We start from the raw sequence: 18,333 nt of genomic DNA, 5'->3' as shown, positions 1-18,333 counted from the left end.
ATGCATGCTAATATTGTCTATTGTCTTTATCATATCATGCATCATAATTTATCATAAAATAATTTATGTGGATTCTATTCTTACATTAACAAAAAAAAAATGTAAAAAAAAATTGAATCAAAATCAAAACAATTAAGATAACTAATTAAATTCAATTCAACAAGTTATAATTCAATTTAAATTCAATTTCATGATTTAGTATTTTATTCAAAACATAAAAATTAATAATATTAATTTAATTTAATTCCATATGTGATTTAATTTTAAATAGACACTAAAAATTACATGCTAGTCCCTTGCAACTAAGAATTGACAATCTACCATGGAAAAGACGGAGACAAGAGATGAGATTCAATGCTGCAATGGTCTAAAGCTGAATAAGACAATGAAAAACGCTGCTGCAGCCACTGTTGAATTGCAGAACGAAGAGAACGATTAGCGATGAGATCAAGATTTTCAAGCTCTATCTCCAGCCAGCCTATCGAAGTCTCTGCTTCATAGGTAAATCCATCTGCTGCAACCTGAGTATCTTGCATGACTTCCTGCAAACACTAGCAGATAAAATTGTTACTGCAAACATTATGGGAACAAAATACACTTCAGACAAAAACAACTATTGACATTTGAAAAGAGATGAGAATAGCATTCAATTTAAGAAAGCAATGGAATTACCTGCAAATGGGGCACTTGAAATGCAGCGGAGGCTGTTGGGGTTCTCAAGAATCAAATCTTTACATTTCTTTTGGATATTTCTTTTAATTGCTTAATTTTTTTGCAATAAACAACAGTTTCTTGGGAGATTGAGAATCAGCATTTCGACACTTGAAAAGACAGTTAAGTTGTTTGGGTGTCCGTAATTTGGAAGTACATTCACTCCGATAAATTAGTACCCAGGACTGCATTGCATCCATGCACTCCCGATGCTATTAGAACAGGTTCAGATGATACTCGTAAAACATACCCTGTTTTTACGAGGTGCCCCTTGCAGACAAGCAAAAATTTGACAGGAAAGAGGTGCACACTGTTGGCATAGTTGTCCTTTCTGAACTAGAGATTTATCATTCCTCTGCAATTTTGAGGTGGCTTTGTGAGGGATTTCAGATTGCTGCATAATAGAATTTGATAGGAAAGAGGTGCACACTGTTGGCATATTTGTCCTTTCTGAACTAGAGATTCATCATTCCCCTGCAATTTTGAGGTAGCTTTGTGAGCGATTTCAGATTGCTGCATAATAGAATTTGGAAAAAACAAGAACTGGAATCTCTAGTGAAAGACCTAACAAGTCCAGAGCAAATGTGAATTATGGCCCCTTTTCAGCCTCTAAACCAATTCTTCTGTGAACTTCTTATCTCTAATAGCGTGACCATTCTGATTCTCTGCGTAGTCGCCCAATGGTTTCATCAATGGTCTCCTCAGCTTAAAAATACATGGCATAGTTCATATGACGGAACCCATTGAGGCAGCATGCCTGAAAATAAACACTTGGCTCTACAAAGAGCATCAGCCAAAATCCATAGTCATTCGGACATCACAAAATTTTATCCATTGACATCTGAGTTTGATGAGGTACGATAGTGTAGTTACGGGTTGTACTCTGAATAATATCTGTCGGCAGCTGCACCCATAACAAGCTTCTTGATACCGTGCTGGGACAAGAGTTCCACGATCCCCTTTCCAATATCATCCTCCTCAATGTATAGCTTTTCTGCAAGGACCTTCAAAATAAAGTCACGAATGCCTCTATGCATCAGGTTTGAAATATCATTCTTAATGTGAACAGTTCTTGTTTGCAGTTTTTAGGAAACATTGACAGCATTTTGAAAGATACACTTGGAAGGGAATTTTCTAGGGAAGAAATTTTTTAATTTAGGCTGTCTTAAGGAGATACTAAATTTAATTTATGTGCTTCAACGAGTAAGGTCAAACAAAGATCTCATAATGTTACAAGCAAAGAAAAATTATGTCATTTCTGACAACGCAATAGGCATTGGTGAGGGGTGACAGTCAGTATTTACAATGAAATTACATGGAAAATGAATAGTTTTTCACTACTAGAGACAAAAGCAAATGATCCAAAACCAAGCCCAGTTCAGAAAATGACCATCCTAAATGGTAGCATGCACAAAATATTCGAATAGGAATTCAAATTCAACAGCCTGGAAACTTAAAAAGGAAGAGTTATTAAAGAACACACATACCGTTGCATGGTGACAAATAAGAAGGTAATCGTCCAGGATCTTGTGCCTCAGTTCATGCTGTTCAAGTCTGTTGGCTGGAAAATTCCCACCAAATGCATCCCAGACACATAATAAATAAACAAGTGGCAAAGGGGTTGATTTTATCAAAGTCTGCAAGCGAAAGCCATGCTTTAAAATCCAACAAGATTTAAATCCTCAAACACATTATCAAAAAACCAAAACCAAAATCAGAATGATCAAAACCCGATGTTTAGCATCAAAATAATCACTCTTCACCAGAAAAATGTTCTGAACATATTAATATATTGGGTGTATGTACTAATTCATGCACAAAACAGTACTAATATATGTTCTTACTCAAGGGTATCACTTCAGCAGGCTGGTGAACATGAAGAAGGCAAATTCTCTTGCTAGAAAAATTCTGTGATGTCCTGCCCATTTCAAAGTCAACCTGCTTTCTCCAACATCCTTTCCAACTGCAACATGAACTGTATCATCAATCACGAGTGACATTGATTCCTCTGTAGTCTCAGCATCGCTTGTTGTCATTAAACTCTCACCCAAATAATCACTTTAGTCTGAAATTGCAGGAACAGAGTTATTCTAGCTGATATTCAATTCAGGGCAGCACCGAGTAATATTTAGTTATTTACAAAGAGACAATTTCAAAGCAATTTCCTAGCCAATCTAAAGTAAACTGCAAATTCTTATAAAAGGAATTCCCTGTCTTCAACCATACAATTACTTATTGTCTTCAAACTTCATTAGGCGACAACGCCAGCCCTTTGTGCGTCCTGTCAAACAATCCATTATTAACTTTTCAATATTATGCAATATCAGAAATAAAGTCATTTTCGTCTCAAACCTTTTTTCAATTAATCTTTAATGATTAATTTCTTATAATGTTTTAGAGAATGATTTCAATAAAAGATAACTAATGTGTATAACAAGAATAAGTTGCATGGCCAATTTCAAATTCACAAAAAAAATTATTTTTATCCACCTTCTTTTCTTTTCTTTTTCTCTATAGTTCCTTTTTATTTTTATTTTTTAATTTTAGTTTAGAAGTTCATTTTGTTCATCTTGAGTCCTTTTTTAAAAAAAAAAAAAAAGAGGCAAACTCGCCAAAAAACAACAAAGAAGAGATAAAATTATTAATTAATTATATTTAGTTGGTGGAATTTAAATAACCAAAAAGATTGATTTTATTACCAACAAGTTCTATTATGCAAGAAAATTCTATCCACATGTTTTTATTTGCTTTTAAATCCAAGATGGATTCTTGTTTAAAAAACCATGCTTGCATTTTAAAGGCATGTTTTTGTTAAAACCATTAAGAGAAGTATTAATAAGAAATTAGAGTTTAGATTGGAGAAATATTTTTTTTTCTTTGTTAAAATTTTATTTTGATAGAATATTAATTATTATTTTAGCTAAAAAATTAACATCGAGTTAAATAAGAAGAATTAAATAGTTGTAAGATAAAATATGTTAGTTTAAATATAATTATCGATTTGTTTTATTTTATTGAACGCATGCATCGAATTTTTTTATTTATTTTATTAAACTAAAGCGTTAAATTTTCATTTCATACTTCAAATACTTTCTTAATGTTAAAAAAAAAAAAAACGTTGCCTGCAAGCATTGAATTTTCATTTCACACTTCAAATACTTCCTGATGTCAAAAAAAAATTAACATTGCCTAATCCGAGTCCCGGCGAACGGCGGTGAGGTGACTAATTGTTGATTACTCATCTTCTATATGTAACAGTCTTGCAGAGCAAAACCTTTCAAAAGTTGCATGCAAGACATTGATTGTTTACGCCGTTGGAAGATCAAGACAACTTTCTGCTTATTCTTCTGCTTGAAGAATTGAAGTTCAGTAATTTATCTGCTAATGATAAATGTCTGAAGACTGCCTCAGATTAAAGGAAGTCGAGGTTTCTGATTGAGATCCAGGCAGGTATCCCTAGTCATTTAATTATAAACAAAAAATATAACCTGAGATAATTTCGTAATGAGCGGTCATCAGGTTCAACTTAGCAATTCATCCAAGCTGAGCAACCCCCCCCCCAAAAAAAAAAAAACACAAACACACACAAATAAAAGCAATAATAAAATATATAAAAGTACAAAATCAATAACATAACATAATGTGCCGTAAGCATTCGGTTGTCTTCTATACACCAGGATGACTGTAGGATGCCTAAGTCGAACAAAAACAAGATTCGAAAGAAAGGTAAAAAGAAATGTAATGAAATTTCTATTACCTCTCAAGAAACAACTATACAATCTATTGGGCTAAGAACTTGTTTACTGCTGCTGCAGCTGCCCCTGAATTGCCGAGCGAAGTGCACGGTTAGGGATAAGATCACAGTGCGCCAGCTTAAAGTTGGTCATGGGTGAAGTATCATGTCCGCTGTCTAGCCATCCTTTCAAGGCCTCTGCTTCGTAAGTAAAACCATCGGCTGCTACATGTGGATCTCGCATTACTTCCTGCACTTCAAGAAAGCCATCATTTTACTAACATGGCAATGACAAGCCACAGAAATAGGTTTGCAGCAAACAGAGATCTATAGATGAAAATAGATTGCACAGGTGGCCTACAACATACATACATGATACAATGGCGACTGTGCGTAAACACATAAATGAGAGCTATTTAAACCAGAAAAATTACTCTATGATGGAGTTGAAAATGATCACAAACTTAAATATTGAATTCCTTTTCCTTTTGCAAGATGCTGGCGAAGCAAAGGAAACTGAGAAGCAAATCATGGACGAATACAAGGCTAGAATAATATATGTATCAGAAGGTTGCACCTAATTATTGCATTGTAGGAGATGAAAAGTGGACTGGGATGCTTAAGAAGTCCTAATATAAACGACAAACTAATACAAATCCAGTTAGTATAGATAAGTCACTCTTAAGACATGAGAAAGTAAGAGGAATAGATGTACTTGGAAAATGGGGCATATAAAATATGAAGGAGGTTGCAAATGCTCTTCCGAACCAAGCTGGGGAAAAGATGACGTTCCACATGAAGCCTTCATTGGCTCGAGGACCCCATTCCACATGAAGCCTTCATTGGCTCGAGTACCCTCCATACCTCTGATGCAAGATCTGGCCGGTTCTTTCGTTTCATCTCACAACACCTTAGTGCCACGTGAGCCAACATTTCAGCTTGCACAAACGGCCAATCTCCCGCCAAAGGATCCAAGAGGGTTTTCAAGTTTCCTTTATCTAATGCATACTGCACCTCCTTTGTTATACCCAAGGCCTGCCTTGCAGTCAACAATCTTAACAATATAATTCCAAATGAATAAACATCAGACTTTGGAGAAAGCTCTCCGGTGGAAACAAATTCAGGATCCATATACACAAAAGTTCCTTTGGGATCAGTTCTGCATATTGTTGTGTTGTTGCTAGAACCTTCCTTGTGATCCAGTAAACGACAGATTCCAAAGTCACTTAGTTTAGTGACAAAATTTTCATCAAGGAGGATGTTAGCAGGCTTAAGGTCACCATGCACTATGCTGTGTGGTTTACTAGAGTGAAGAAAGATGAGGACAGAGCATAATTCAGTGGCGATGCGTATTCGAGTTTGCCAAGACAAAGGCGGAGAGTTGTCCTTGCAGCTCAGTCGGTCTTCGAGGCTTCCATTGGGAAGATATTCGTAAATAAGAGTCCACGCTTCTGGACATGCTCCAACAAGAGTGATAAGATTTGGATGTCTCATCTTGCTCAAAACATTAACCTGATATAAAACCACAGAGGTCATGCAGTGCAGAAAGTTATAAATAAAAGCACAGCTGCAGAAACTTAGTAGATTTACCAAAAATATAATATCGACAGTAGCACAAGAGAGAATTTACTGTGGATTGTAATAAAAAAATGATATTTTTGCCCTTCCTCAAATCAAGTCAGAAAACTAATTCAGGTGTAGAATAATCTTATTCATGTGATCAATTTGTAATTCTCATTTTTTGTGGGATACAAACGTACTTTCATCTTTTTTCTGAAGAGTTAAAAACATTCGCTGCCCTTAACAGAAAACACTCAGATATTTGGTTGTCGGGGGCTTTTTTGAGATTTCATGTTTTTTTACACAATTTAATTACTAACTTACCCTTTATATCAGAATTAATTAAGCCTTGCTTTGAGGGCATTTGTGTATTTTCATCATTCTTAATACAGTAAAATCACAAAATTAAACTTTATCATAGAATTTATTTAAGCTTGATTTGGGGGCAATTTCATGTTTTCACGTGGGTTTTTTAGCTGGAGGCAGGTTAGTTGAGTAGTAGATTGGTCTTTTAAAGTGACTAAAAAATAAAAAGTAAAAGTTGTCAAGTGCGTGGGAAAGGCTGCCAAGCTTCGAAGACGCATGCGCCCTCATACGACAACCAAAAACTTCTTCAACCGTGTCATTGGGTTCCTTACAACGTCCACTTCCATGCGGCGTGTTGCTTTTTGATGGACGGATTGTCGTTGGGGACACTTTCTTTCCTTTCCTCTTCTCTCTCCTCCCTCTAGATTTGCGCCTGGCATCGCAGTCCTCTTGATTAAGTATATTTGCGTTCCAATCCTCATTCTTTTGATTTGTTAATTTTTACCCTTGGCCTTTTTGTAAGGTTTTTTTTTTTTTCAATTGCATCATTCAATCTAAAATCTTTATTTTTATTTTTTTTCAAATCTGATCCTGTTTTTTTCCTTGCCTTTTTGTAAACTTTCAATGGTTTTCAATTTTATCCTTCAATTAAAATTTTAATTTTATTGATTTTTTTATAGATTTAGTTCTTATTTTTCTGGTAGTTCTTCCTTCAAATTGTTTTGTGAAATTTATTTTTATTTTCAATTTAGCCCTTCAATCCAAAACCATCCACCCTCATTTTTTTTTCTTTCAAATTTTATCCTTTTTTTTTGTTATTGTTTTTTTTTTCAATCTTGTCTTTTAACATTTAATTTTTAAAAATTTAGAAATTATGGTTTTTCTGGATTTGGTGCCCCCAATCAAACGATTTGGGCCATAGGTTTTATAACCTAACATGGGTTCCCGTATTTTTTTAGGCTTTTTTTAATTTTTCGGTCTCATTACTCAATGTTGGTTTTTTAAAAAATAGGCCTTATGGTTTTCTTCGTTTTTCCTTTTATAAAATTGTCTCGATCTTATGACCTGACTTGTGGGTTTGACAGGTTAACCTAGATAGTTCGCCCTTTTTTTTTGCCTTTTAATAACTATTTTTTTCTTTTGAACCCTTTTGTGTTAATGATTTTATTTTATTTTATCTTTCAATATCTAATCTATTGAGAATTGAATTTTATGGTTTTTCATAACTAGTGCCTCCGATCAAATGAACCAGGGAACGGGTTTTATAAGCTAACAAAGTTTGGCATCGTTTTTTTTACTTATTTTTGTCCCATATCATAATTCGATATTGGTTTTTTAAAAAATTGAGTTTCATGATTTTCTTCGTTTGCCTTTCGTTGTAGGATTATCCTGATCTCATGACTTGACTCGTGAGCTTAGCGAGTTGACTCAGGTGAGCTCAAGTCTCTCTGTTTTTTTTATATATAATTGCTATTTTTCTAATCCTTTCCATCTCATGATTCAACATTGGTTTTTTTCTAAAACAAAATAGATTTCATTATCTTCTTCATTTTACGTTTTGTCAGGTTATCCTGATCTTATAACCTAACCCGTCAGTTAGACGGATTGGCCCAAGTAGCCTAAAGTTTTTTTTAAAATTATAATTGCTATTTCTTTTCCTTTTGTATGTTTTGAGTTTTTTTTTTTCTTCAATTTAATCTTTCAACATTTGTTTAGTTGAAAATCAAGCTTCAAGGTTTTTCCAAGTTTATTGCTTCTAGTCAAATGAATTGGGTCTTAGGCTTAATGGGTTAACTCAGATTAACATTCTTCTTTTCTTTTTTTTAGCTTTTTTTTTTTCATTTTCATCGTTCAACATTATTTTTCTCCTCTTTAAAACACTCTTTTGTTTAGTGAACATTTTTTTCTTCGAATTTTTTTTAATCCAACCCAAGGCAAAACACGAGTTACATAGCTAGTCATTATACTAGAGATGTAAGAAGTATAACAAAAATCCTTGAAATCATTTTTTATCTAGTAAATCCAAATCTGTTGAACTATATATAACTGCTCAGGAGCAGATGGTCCAACTAATATTGACTGAAGTTATCTACATGGCAAAATGAATGGAAGCAATTGACCAATTATACAAATACAATGGGAAGATCAGTTACACTAGCATACTTGTTAACAAGTTACTAACTAGTTTAGAAATTGCTAGCACAGCAGAACTATTTCCAACAAAAGTGACAATTGCATTGTGGTACTAATATCGATGGCAATCGCATTGTGGTCATGCATGATGACAATGCCAGATGCACTCTATATCTATTACCAAACCCAAAAGAGCATAGCAGCTGGGTTGGGAAGGGGGAGGCACAGGGAAGTGAGAGGAGCCATCTACAATTCCACTCCAAGTCCCCAGCATCAGAAAACCATACTAAATAACAGTACTAGTGTTGATAAATTAGCATAAAATCAACGCCACATCATGCCCTGTGGCTAAAAGATATACAGAGATTAACAGCATGGAAAAGAATAAATTAAAACATGAATCTTACCTCCTGTTCAAATTCAGCAGGACCTTGCATGCTATTAGAGTGCAGCATCTTGACAGCCACCTGGGTTTGGCGTAAGACGCCTTTATAAATGTTACCATAACCCCCTTCCCCAATCTTACAGGATGGATCAAAGTGGTGAGTTGCCTCCTCAATTTCTGAGAAAGAGAAGTCAGAGAAGAACCGAGGCATGTGCGTGCTTGAGGCCTCTGTTTGATTTCTCCTCATCTCCTCAGCTTCTTTCAGTGCAGAGTCACGGCCCTTATGCAAATGATCCCGTTCTTTCTTGTAATTTTGCAAAAGTCCCACAGCAGAGATGATTCTCTGCTCCAACTCCTTTACCATCTCATCAGACACTTCAATTTGCTTCTCCAGCAGTGATTTGTGATCCTGGGCAATGCAAAGTTCTCCCATGACTTCATCCTGTTCTTTATTTATCTTTTCAAGTTCTTTATCTATCTTTTCAAGTTCTTCCTTTTCTTTTGCTAATTCTTCCTCAACTACTGTTCTTCGTTTTGACTCCTCTGTATACAAGCTTTCTGATGCTTTGGCCTGTGAATAAGAATCATGATTGGTTATTCACATGTGTTCATACAACACATGCTTGAAACTTTTATTTCAAGCAGCTCGGTGACCAATTACAGAGAAACTAATGGGAATGGTGTCATGAAACGGTGCAGTTTATCCTGTCTGCTTATCATCAAAATATTGGTAAACATTTTGGACTATTCAGGACAAACCATAAAGTTTATTAACTTTTCTATGACAATTTATTCAACTTGGAGGAATTAACATCCATGTATTTTCATGATAATTCACATATAAAATGAAATCATCTTCCTTTAAGAGGATGGGAGGGAGAGGTAGTTTGTGAACAAAAGTATACCTTGTGTATGGCCTCAACAACATCCCTTTCTTCTTTTGCACACCTGACTGCCTCTTCAGATGCTTCACGCCTTGAGTTTTCGGCCTCAGCCATTGCTTGTTCAAGTTGATCATACAGAGGATCCTCTATACTTCCATCCTGCAGGAATCCATCAATAACTGAGTATTCAGAAAATTGGAAAAAACAAGTGAAATACATGGGAACTCTTTCAGACATTGCATCAACTTGGGTGGCTAGTGCTACACTTGGAATTTGGACATCTTGCATGATTTAAAATGTGCATTTTCATTAAATGATTGCAAGTACCAGTACACTGGGAGGTGATGACTGGAAAAGATCCTCCTTCTGATGAGGCACTGTGCTTAACTCTGACCCAATCTCACTCCCTTCAATTATCAAAGCAACACTGGCCGTTCCACTGGAAGAGCTTGATGAGAGAACTGAATTTTGGGAAGTACTCCTTGATAACGCATCATATTGATCAGAACTCCCGTCTGCATCTGACCTCAGTGGAGTTGAAGGCCCTCCATCTGGTGAAGTCGGAGTTGTTAATCTCCCCCCAGGTCCATTAACATTCAGAAATCTTACCTTTCGGAATAGATCTTGAGCTGGATTGGTGAGTTTTACATGATGGTGCTGTCCAAAGAAAATAGACTGTGATCTCATAATATTTGATTGTCCAGCTTCAGTATTTGGACTTTTTTGTTGTGATGAAGATCTAACATCTGTATCAGTTCCATCCAGAGCACCTTTCCTGTCTTTGACAAGAACATGGATTATGGCCAAGATCATCACAACTAAGAAACTTTTCTAATGTATTAACACGTTTTACAAGAATGCTTCAGCTGTTAGAATTTAGAAGAGTCCATACAAAAAAAAAATCAGTATTAGTTTGTGGCCATGAATATGTGGTCAATTGTCCAAAGAGCCAAGAAGAAATTTAAGAAGGTTCTGTGTTGTTTTTCACTAAATAGAAGCTTCTTCATTTAAAATTATTGTATTCCATTTTCACATCCCAATTACTAGATACAGAACAAATTACATAGGAACCAAGATAGCAAGCAATTCAACAATACCGTGTTTGGATAAGGTGCCCCTTGCAAATAAACCATATGTGACAAGAAGCAGGTGCTTGAAGGCAAACAGAGACGGCCTTCTTAGACTTGATGCCCATCATATTCCTGCAACAGTGAAGCATCAAGTTAAGCAATCCCACAAGTTCAAAACATACAACCGGAACAGATAATCACTCTCTTTAGGAGCTAAGTGATTTGTAATGGTTCTTAAGGGCTTTACTTGGAATAGCGCTTGTCTGCTGCTGCTCCCATAACAAGCTTCCTGATCCCATGCAGAGAAATGAGTTCTAAAATTCCCTTCTCAATAGACTCCATTTCAACATATTGTTTCTCAGCCCGCACCTAAAAAATGCATGTAAAAAAAAATTATGAATTTGAAAAAGAAATCATGCCAAACTCAATATGGTGTGAGTATGTGCCACAAATTCTTTAGTTTTTCACAAAAGAGGTCACGAGCTACAATATTTCCAAGTTTATTAAATAAAACTCTTCAAAACTCTTCTTCTTCTTCGTGTTTAGAACATAGATTTCCGCAGTTCAGATACACACTTTAAAAGCAATCCAATAACATAACATATGTAAAAGAAGAAACAGAAAAGAAGTTTTACCCCCATTTTTCGACAGAGAAAACGGTACTCGTCTAACATCTTAAGCATCTCTTGCCTTTCAATTTCCCAGTATGCCCTCACTTCCTGTTCTTTCAGCTTACTGGCCTGAAATTTGGTACCCACTGCAATTAAAAAAAAAACACAAATAGTACCCAATAATTAATGAAAAACAAAAACCAAATTCACAAAAGTTAACACACCAAATTCCTTTTCTTTTCATCTTTGTGAACTTACTGAAAGGAATCATTTGCGCCGGTTGGTGAACATGAATAACACAAATTCTTTTGCCTCCTGAATTCTGCAAAGCCCACAATAACATCGATTTACATTCTTTCACAGATTTTCCTACAGAAACAAAGATCTTCTCTTCAATTACTCTTGCTACCGTTTCTTCCACAATCTCTCTACCACTTGCCATCTTTCCTGGCATTCTACATTCAACCAACCTCAATGGACTCGCTTGTTGCGTTTTCCCAACAGGCACATGACTCACCATAGCCATATTTACAAATTAATCGTCAAGAAACAGAAAAAAATCAAATCAAATCATTTCTCCTTTCTCTCTCTAAAACTTACTCCAATATCTTCTCTCTCTAAAACTGAAACAAAGAGCTCTCTTTCTCTCTCTAAGAAAACAAACAAACTGAATTCAACTCCGAGACTCTCTCTCTAAGACTCCAATTATCTCCCTTTTCGCGCTTCAAATGGCAGAATTTGAACAAAAAATTCGAAGTTGAGTTGAAACCTAACTTTGAGCAAGGAAGTAGAGAGGGGAAACAGCAGTTAGTTGGTTTAAAGAGTCATTGCTAGCTCTGATTAGGCTTGAAAAGGATTTGCTTGTCTTCAGTGATGGTGATTTTATGTTTAGAAAGGCGAAAAACAAATAGAGACTCCAAATTTTCACTCCAAACAAAATTATTTTAAGCAAAGTTGTCGTAACCGTAATATAATTTCGCATCGGGTTTTATCTATGACTCCTGTTTATTTTTTATTTTAAAAAAATTAAAAAAAAAATATTTTTTATTTTTAATTAAAATATTTTAAATATTTTAATATACACATATATTTTAAAAAATACTTTGAAAATTAATCATAACCATAGCTAGCTGAAGATACCTTTTTATCTGAGCAGTAAAAACCATGTTCTATTTATTTATTTATTATCTTATATTTTAAAATTATTTTAATAAAATAAAATAAAAAAATTATTTTTAAAAAATACTCTTAAAACCAACGTTAACGTAATATCAAACCGTAACTAATTGCTTGCTTTTAGAGGAAGGCTCTGAATTAGCTGGCGGGGTCCATTGCAATATGAGAACGGGTCTCTTACATGAGAGAGGATGTGGTGTGGTGACACTCACGTGATTAGCGTGGGTCCTTTCCCTTGATACCGTGTCTGTGGTAGTATCATTTATATATAATTTGACTGCTTGAGCTGCTCCTCTCCTTCGCGTATTTCGTGTTCTTACTTTGTCAGTTGACAAATTTCTCCATGTCTATATTTTATCACTTACTCACCGGTTAAATTTAGATGCCAATAAATTAGTAATTGGATTTTAATTACTCATATAAATATCAATTATCCATTTATTATTTATTATTCAATAAAAATTAATATATATATATATATATCAATTGGGTAAATTTTTTTCTATTTATTTTTTTTATTTTTTTACATGATTAAAATAAAATTAGTTTGATAAAAGCTATTATCTAAGTTATAGATTAAAAAAAAAACATGTCCACAACACTTATATATTATTTTTTTTAAATAAAAATAAATGTAATCATCAAATGTAACATGAATTATTTATAGTTTAGTTCTAACCGAAATATCAAATATACAAATTATTATGAATTAATATACCATCTTTTTATTTCAAGGTGTGTATAATTTTCACATCCTTTAATAAACAGCCAAATAAATAACAAGAAGATGCAGTTTTGGTGTTTTACAAATTCATCAAAAATATATATTTTTATTTTATTATCGTGTATAATGTGAAATAAGCATACATGTTTAATTTCACATCTTTTTTTTCTTTTTACGATGACCTAATTTACTCGAAAGTCAAGAATTGCCATGTTGGATGATCTTTGCATGTAGTTTTTGTTTCCACGGTCAACATTTTGAGTGGAAGATTTTATTCTGGGATATTTTTGTTTACATGCCATATACTATACAATTATTTAAGACTTGTAATGAATTTTAAAATGTGTTGGTTAATTGATTTGGGTACTTTTTTTTTAGAGTTTATTAATTTACATTTTATAAAATTTAAGGTTATTAAAAAAATACATAGTTATTTATTTTAAAATTTAATATTAATTAAGATGAATATAAGTTAATATAAACATTTATATTAATAAAAAAAATAGAGACCGTAACGATGCAGGGTGATTATAACGAAAGATCATGATAAGCATGTGAGGGCGTCTTCATCGTAACATTTATGATCGTTTTTATCTTGCAAAAGTACGGATACTAGGTGGGCCACTCTTGGGGGAAGAATATTCTGCCGCCAGCTTCAGATCCTTCTCTGGAGAACAGCGACCGATGCCATTGTCGAACAACATCGTTAAGGAAGCTACCGCGAAGTTCATCCACGTGGCAATTGATGGCTTGACTGTGAAGGTGCCTTTGACTAATGCTTGCTTGAAAGATTGCCGGGGGGAGAGGGGAAGGTAGTAAGTGTCTTATTGCTTCTTCTTTTTTAACTATATTAAAAATATATTTTTTATTTTTTTAATATTAACATGTTAAAATAACTAAAATCTCTAAAAAATATAAATTTTAAATAAAAAATTTTATTGTTTTGAAAAATGCTCCGGGAGCTATATCGTGTAAAATGTCAAAAACCTCATAAATATTTGTCGTTAAGCCAAGAAATAAAGGGCAAAAGGAGATTCTTCATTACAAAAGCTCCCCGCAAACCCTTCCATGATAGATAGCCCGTTAATTTTAATTTTTTTAAAAAATATTTTTAAAATACAGAAACAAATAGATCAATAAATAAAATTTAAAAAATATTCAATCTTTAGTTAAATTTGTCCATTTCTTCCGGGTACTGGAAAGAAAGGAAAGGTAATCCGGGTCCGGTAATGCACTCAAGTATTCTGCTTCTTTTCACTTTTTTTTTTTAATGGTGTTTTTTTTTAATTTTTAATATGTGTATGATATTATGGTATAATGTATTTTTTAAAAATATTTTTTATTTTAAAATATTTTTTTATATTATGAATAAAAATAATAACCATTATATTTAATAACTTTTGCATGTAAATAAATTATTAAAAAATATCAAAAATAAAAAGATGCCACACTCTCTAGAATGAGAGTATTAGTATTGACCGTCATTTTTTACCCTACCTTCCTTTCGGACGAGACTCTTATAAGTTAAAATTGCCTGACGCACGTGGTTTTTTTTTTCTAAAATAAAAAAGAACGGACACCAGTGATTTGCTGTTAATATAAAGATGCAAGAGAAGCGGGGCTTAATAACTTGGAACTTAGTTAGAGTCAGACTTCGAGTTATAAGTTTTTCAAATTTTAAGAACTATACAGATTACAGCTAATGAATAATCTGATTATCACCATAACAATTAACAGGTAAAGGATCTATTGAACATCGCATGTTCCTATGTAATCTCAGATTCTAAGGATTTATCTCTCTTTGTTATGAAGTTGCCACGTAATATGAGTTTTTAATTGATAATAAGGTTCAATAAATTATTTTTGATAGTTAATTGAAAATTAAATTAACTTCACATTTATTATTTTAAAGCAAATCCCTAATGTTAAAAGAATTGTTTTGTAATATAAATTAATCGCTGTAGAATATATCTAATTGGCAGAATTAGTATTCAAATCTTTTTTTAATACAATTATTATTCTTAAATAAAGCTTTTAATATTAGAAATTTGTTTTATAACAAATAGTAATCAACCAATTTCCACTATATATAGTTAATGATGAGTTTCAAAAAAATTCAAGTAATTTAAGATTAAAATTTATGTATTAAATAATTAATTAATTTTTTTATTCTAACAATTTCATTTATTTTCTCAGGTCAAAATGATTGATGTCTTGTACCCATAAAAAGTTTCACAATAAATCTAGTTTTATATTTATAACAATATCATAAGCTTTTATTTTTATTTTAAAGATTTATTTATAGTCTGATGGTTTACTTTTAAAAGTAAGATCTAGTAGTTTACATGTATAATTATTCACAATGAATTTTATTTTACTATTAATTATTTTTTCTAGTGGGAAATTTTAAGACATGACATTGCCTCCGAATATATCCAAGGTTCATTCTCTAATAAGTACATTTGCAAATCAAGACCAAATATTTTAGTTGTTGTTTTAAAAAAAATTATTTTTAACTCAACTTTATCATATTTCAGTTGATGATAACTACTTAAGCTAATCTTGATTATTCATTTGAGTAAATGATTTTATTGTACTTCATTCTATAAAAACATATATTCAAATAATGTAGCATTATTTGATTCCATGATAGTACCAGGATGAATATCCTTAATATTTGACTCGTGTACAAGAAATCAATATACACTACTATTATAAGAATATATGATAAATACATAGTCTATAGTTTTATGTATTATATTAAACTTTATAGGATCATATATAGATATTCACAGGACACCCCCACACTTGCAAATATCTGTAAGAAAGTCTTTTACTTTTTTATAGTTAATATGATGTTTTTTATAACTTTTTATGAGGTATTTTACTGGGTATATAATTAGTAGTTGGAATTGTATCTCCTATAAATTTTAAGGTGCTCATGAACTTGTCAACATGATATTCATCATTTATTTTAAAATTCAATTCTTACATTCTATGGTGTTATTTTATTAAAGTGAATAATGAGTTATGGTAAATAATATAATTTAAAGAATAGAATTCATCAAATGGTACTTTGTATTTTTTATCTCTAGCATTTTTTATTACATTTATTTTCTTACCGAGTTGATTTTCAACTTCATTCTTATAGTGTTTAGGCATTTAAAAAGCCTTATATTTTATTATAAGCAATTAGTTATAACAATACCTCATAAAATCATCTATAAAAGTAATGTAATATATTTTTTCATTTTTAATTTATATAAACTTTAAATCAGGAATATCCAAGTTAATTAAACCTTTAGGTTTCTACTTTTTTCAATTGAATTGAAAGAAATTTTTATAAATTTTAATCCTACTGAAACCTCACACTTATAAGAATCATACGAGGTAATAAATTAATATTTATTAATTTATATATATAATTATAATTCATATTGCCTAACTTGCGATGCCACATATTGTAAAACTTAAGCAGGTAAAAAGAACATGCATTATTTTTCTTCTCATTCATGGCTACAATAGTCATCGTATTTATTTTAATCAGGTAATCATTAAAATATTACTTTTCTATGAACACTTTATTTTTACAAAGTATAAATTTATCATTTTTAAAAATCAATTTAAAATTATTTTTGCTCAATATCTCTTCACAAAGACTAAACATAAGCTCCAGAGTAAAAAATAAATAAAAGAATAGGACTAAAACCAACAATAAAAGAAAAAAAGATTTCAAGAATTTTTTCTTCATTTAAATTTCCATCCATCCAATATCCTATTTATAGAGAACCAAATCATTAATTTTTCATGAGTCATGAACTTTCATGTTCATGCTTCATGAAGAATATTCATGAATTATACATAATTACATTAATTCTTATCAAATAATTAATATATCGATTTATGTTCTAGAACATTTTAGGAATTATAAGAAATTATTGTCCAAACTTACGAGTCAACAAGCCAACTATCAAATCTACAAAGCTATTCTAGGTTTGAAATTTTTGCTACCCAAAGGTTTTTTGACAATAATTTCTCATTCATTTTAATTAATTTTTGAAATATGTTATATTACATGTTAAAATACTCATGTTAAATTACAAAATACAACATGATTTTAATCTTAAATGTAAGAACCTCAAATATAACTTAATCCTCAAATATAACTTAATCTTAAAAAAACCGTTACATGTTTTATAAACGAATTTCAACACTTATTTTTTCAAGCATAATTGCAACATAGTAATATTTTTATTTAACAATAAGAGATATTTTTTAGAGTAATTTGCATGCTAGTATTGAAATGGATATTTTAAATATAAAAATGAAAAAAAAAATCAAGTGGAATGAAAAATAATCAATAAGGCTCGCTATCATGATTTTCTTAGCACAAAAATTCATTTAAATTGGTGTCTCTTGCATGCACAAATGAATGTTGGTTCATGGGTTAGACTCCATTCAACATAGTTTCACACGTGCATGCAACACATGGCATGAGAACAACTTTTCTTTAGCCCATAAAGTAGAATTAGTTTGGTGAGCCAATTTTTTCCTACCATTCTGTTTAAAACCAATCTTAAAGAAAGGCAAGCGCACGCCGTTACATATTTTTCTTCTCATCCCTTATGAAGGAAACTTCTTCTTTCCCTGTTCACTTTAGAAGACGAATTAATACTGCGGCTATTTTTGCACTGCGTTTAAAAAAATTAAAATTTTTAAAATTAATAAATTTTTAATATTTTTAAATCATTTTAATATACTAATCTTAAAAATAATTTTTAAAAAATAAAAAAATATTATTAATATATTTTTTTAATAAAAAATATCTTAAAAAATAACAACAACCACTTTCGAAACACACACTATATAAATCAGATCACCACATAATCGAGCACATTGTCTGTCCACACAAAACCATGACTTCCACAGGCATTCAACACGGAAATGTATTACATGTACGAAATCGCAATTAATAGCTGGGCCGGGGTACAAGTGTAACTCCACAATCCATCCACGGACCGTGCCTGTCACGCCCCCCCC

The 18,333-nt window shown here is 32.1% G+C and overlaps 1 protein-coding gene and 2 long non-coding RNA genes across 5 annotated transcripts; 1 reads left to right on the top strand and 2 right to left on the bottom strand.

The window, feature by feature from the left end:
• Positions 1 to 1,106: 1,106 nt before the first annotated feature.
• LOC105133942 (uncharacterized) lies at positions 1,107 to 2,913 on the bottom strand. Of its 2 annotated transcripts, none has more exons than XR_843902.1 (4): positions 2,556 to 2,913; positions 2,199 to 2,348; positions 1,276 to 1,715; positions 1,107 to 1,185 (listed from the first exon to the last, which is right to left on the bottom strand). It is a non-coding gene; the product is annotated as an uncharacterized LOC105133942 (long non-coding RNA). The 2 variants fall into 2 exon arrangements; XR_843903.1 differs by having other exon boundaries at positions 1,276 to 1,705.
• A 1,385-nt stretch (positions 2,914 to 4,298) lies between these two features.
• LOC105133928 (U-box domain-containing protein 33-like) lies at positions 4,299 to 12,348 on the bottom strand. 2 transcript variants are annotated; one of them, XM_011038098.1, is made up of 10 exons: positions 11,652 to 12,348; positions 11,418 to 11,539; positions 11,030 to 11,151; positions 10,810 to 10,914; positions 10,040 to 10,487; positions 9,734 to 9,871; positions 8,851 to 9,399; positions 5,282 to 5,956; positions 5,160 to 5,246; positions 4,299 to 4,699 (listed from the first exon to the last, which is right to left on the bottom strand). In XM_011038098.1, the coding sequence occupies exons 1-10, from the start codon at positions 11,917 to 11,919 to the stop codon at positions 4,688 to 4,690; spliced, it is 2,526 nt and encodes an 841-aa protein (XP_011036400.1). In that variant the 5' UTR covers positions 11,920 to 12,348; the 3' UTR covers positions 4,299 to 4,687. The 2 variants fall into 2 exon arrangements, with proteins under 2 accessions (XP_011036400.1, XP_011036393.1); XM_011038091.1 differs by having other exon boundaries at positions 4,299 to 4,694.
• On the top strand, positions 4,706 to 5,522 carry LOC105133922 (uncharacterized). Its single transcript, XR_843895.1, has 2 exons — positions 4,706 to 5,239; positions 5,275 to 5,522. It is a non-coding gene; the product is annotated as an uncharacterized LOC105133922 (long non-coding RNA).
• Positions 12,349 to 18,333: the final 5,985 nt, after the last annotated feature.

The sequence above is a fragment of the Populus euphratica genome, unplaced genomic scaffold (genome assembly GCF_000495115.2).
Source record: "Populus euphratica unplaced genomic scaffold, PopEup_1.0 scaffold2.1, whole genome shotgun sequence".
Classification (NCBI taxonomy): Eukaryota; Viridiplantae; Streptophyta; class Magnoliopsida; order Malpighiales; family Salicaceae; genus Populus; species Populus euphratica.
Note: the sequence above shows the minus strand (reverse complement) of the source record. Positions and strands in the feature narration are given on the sequence as shown.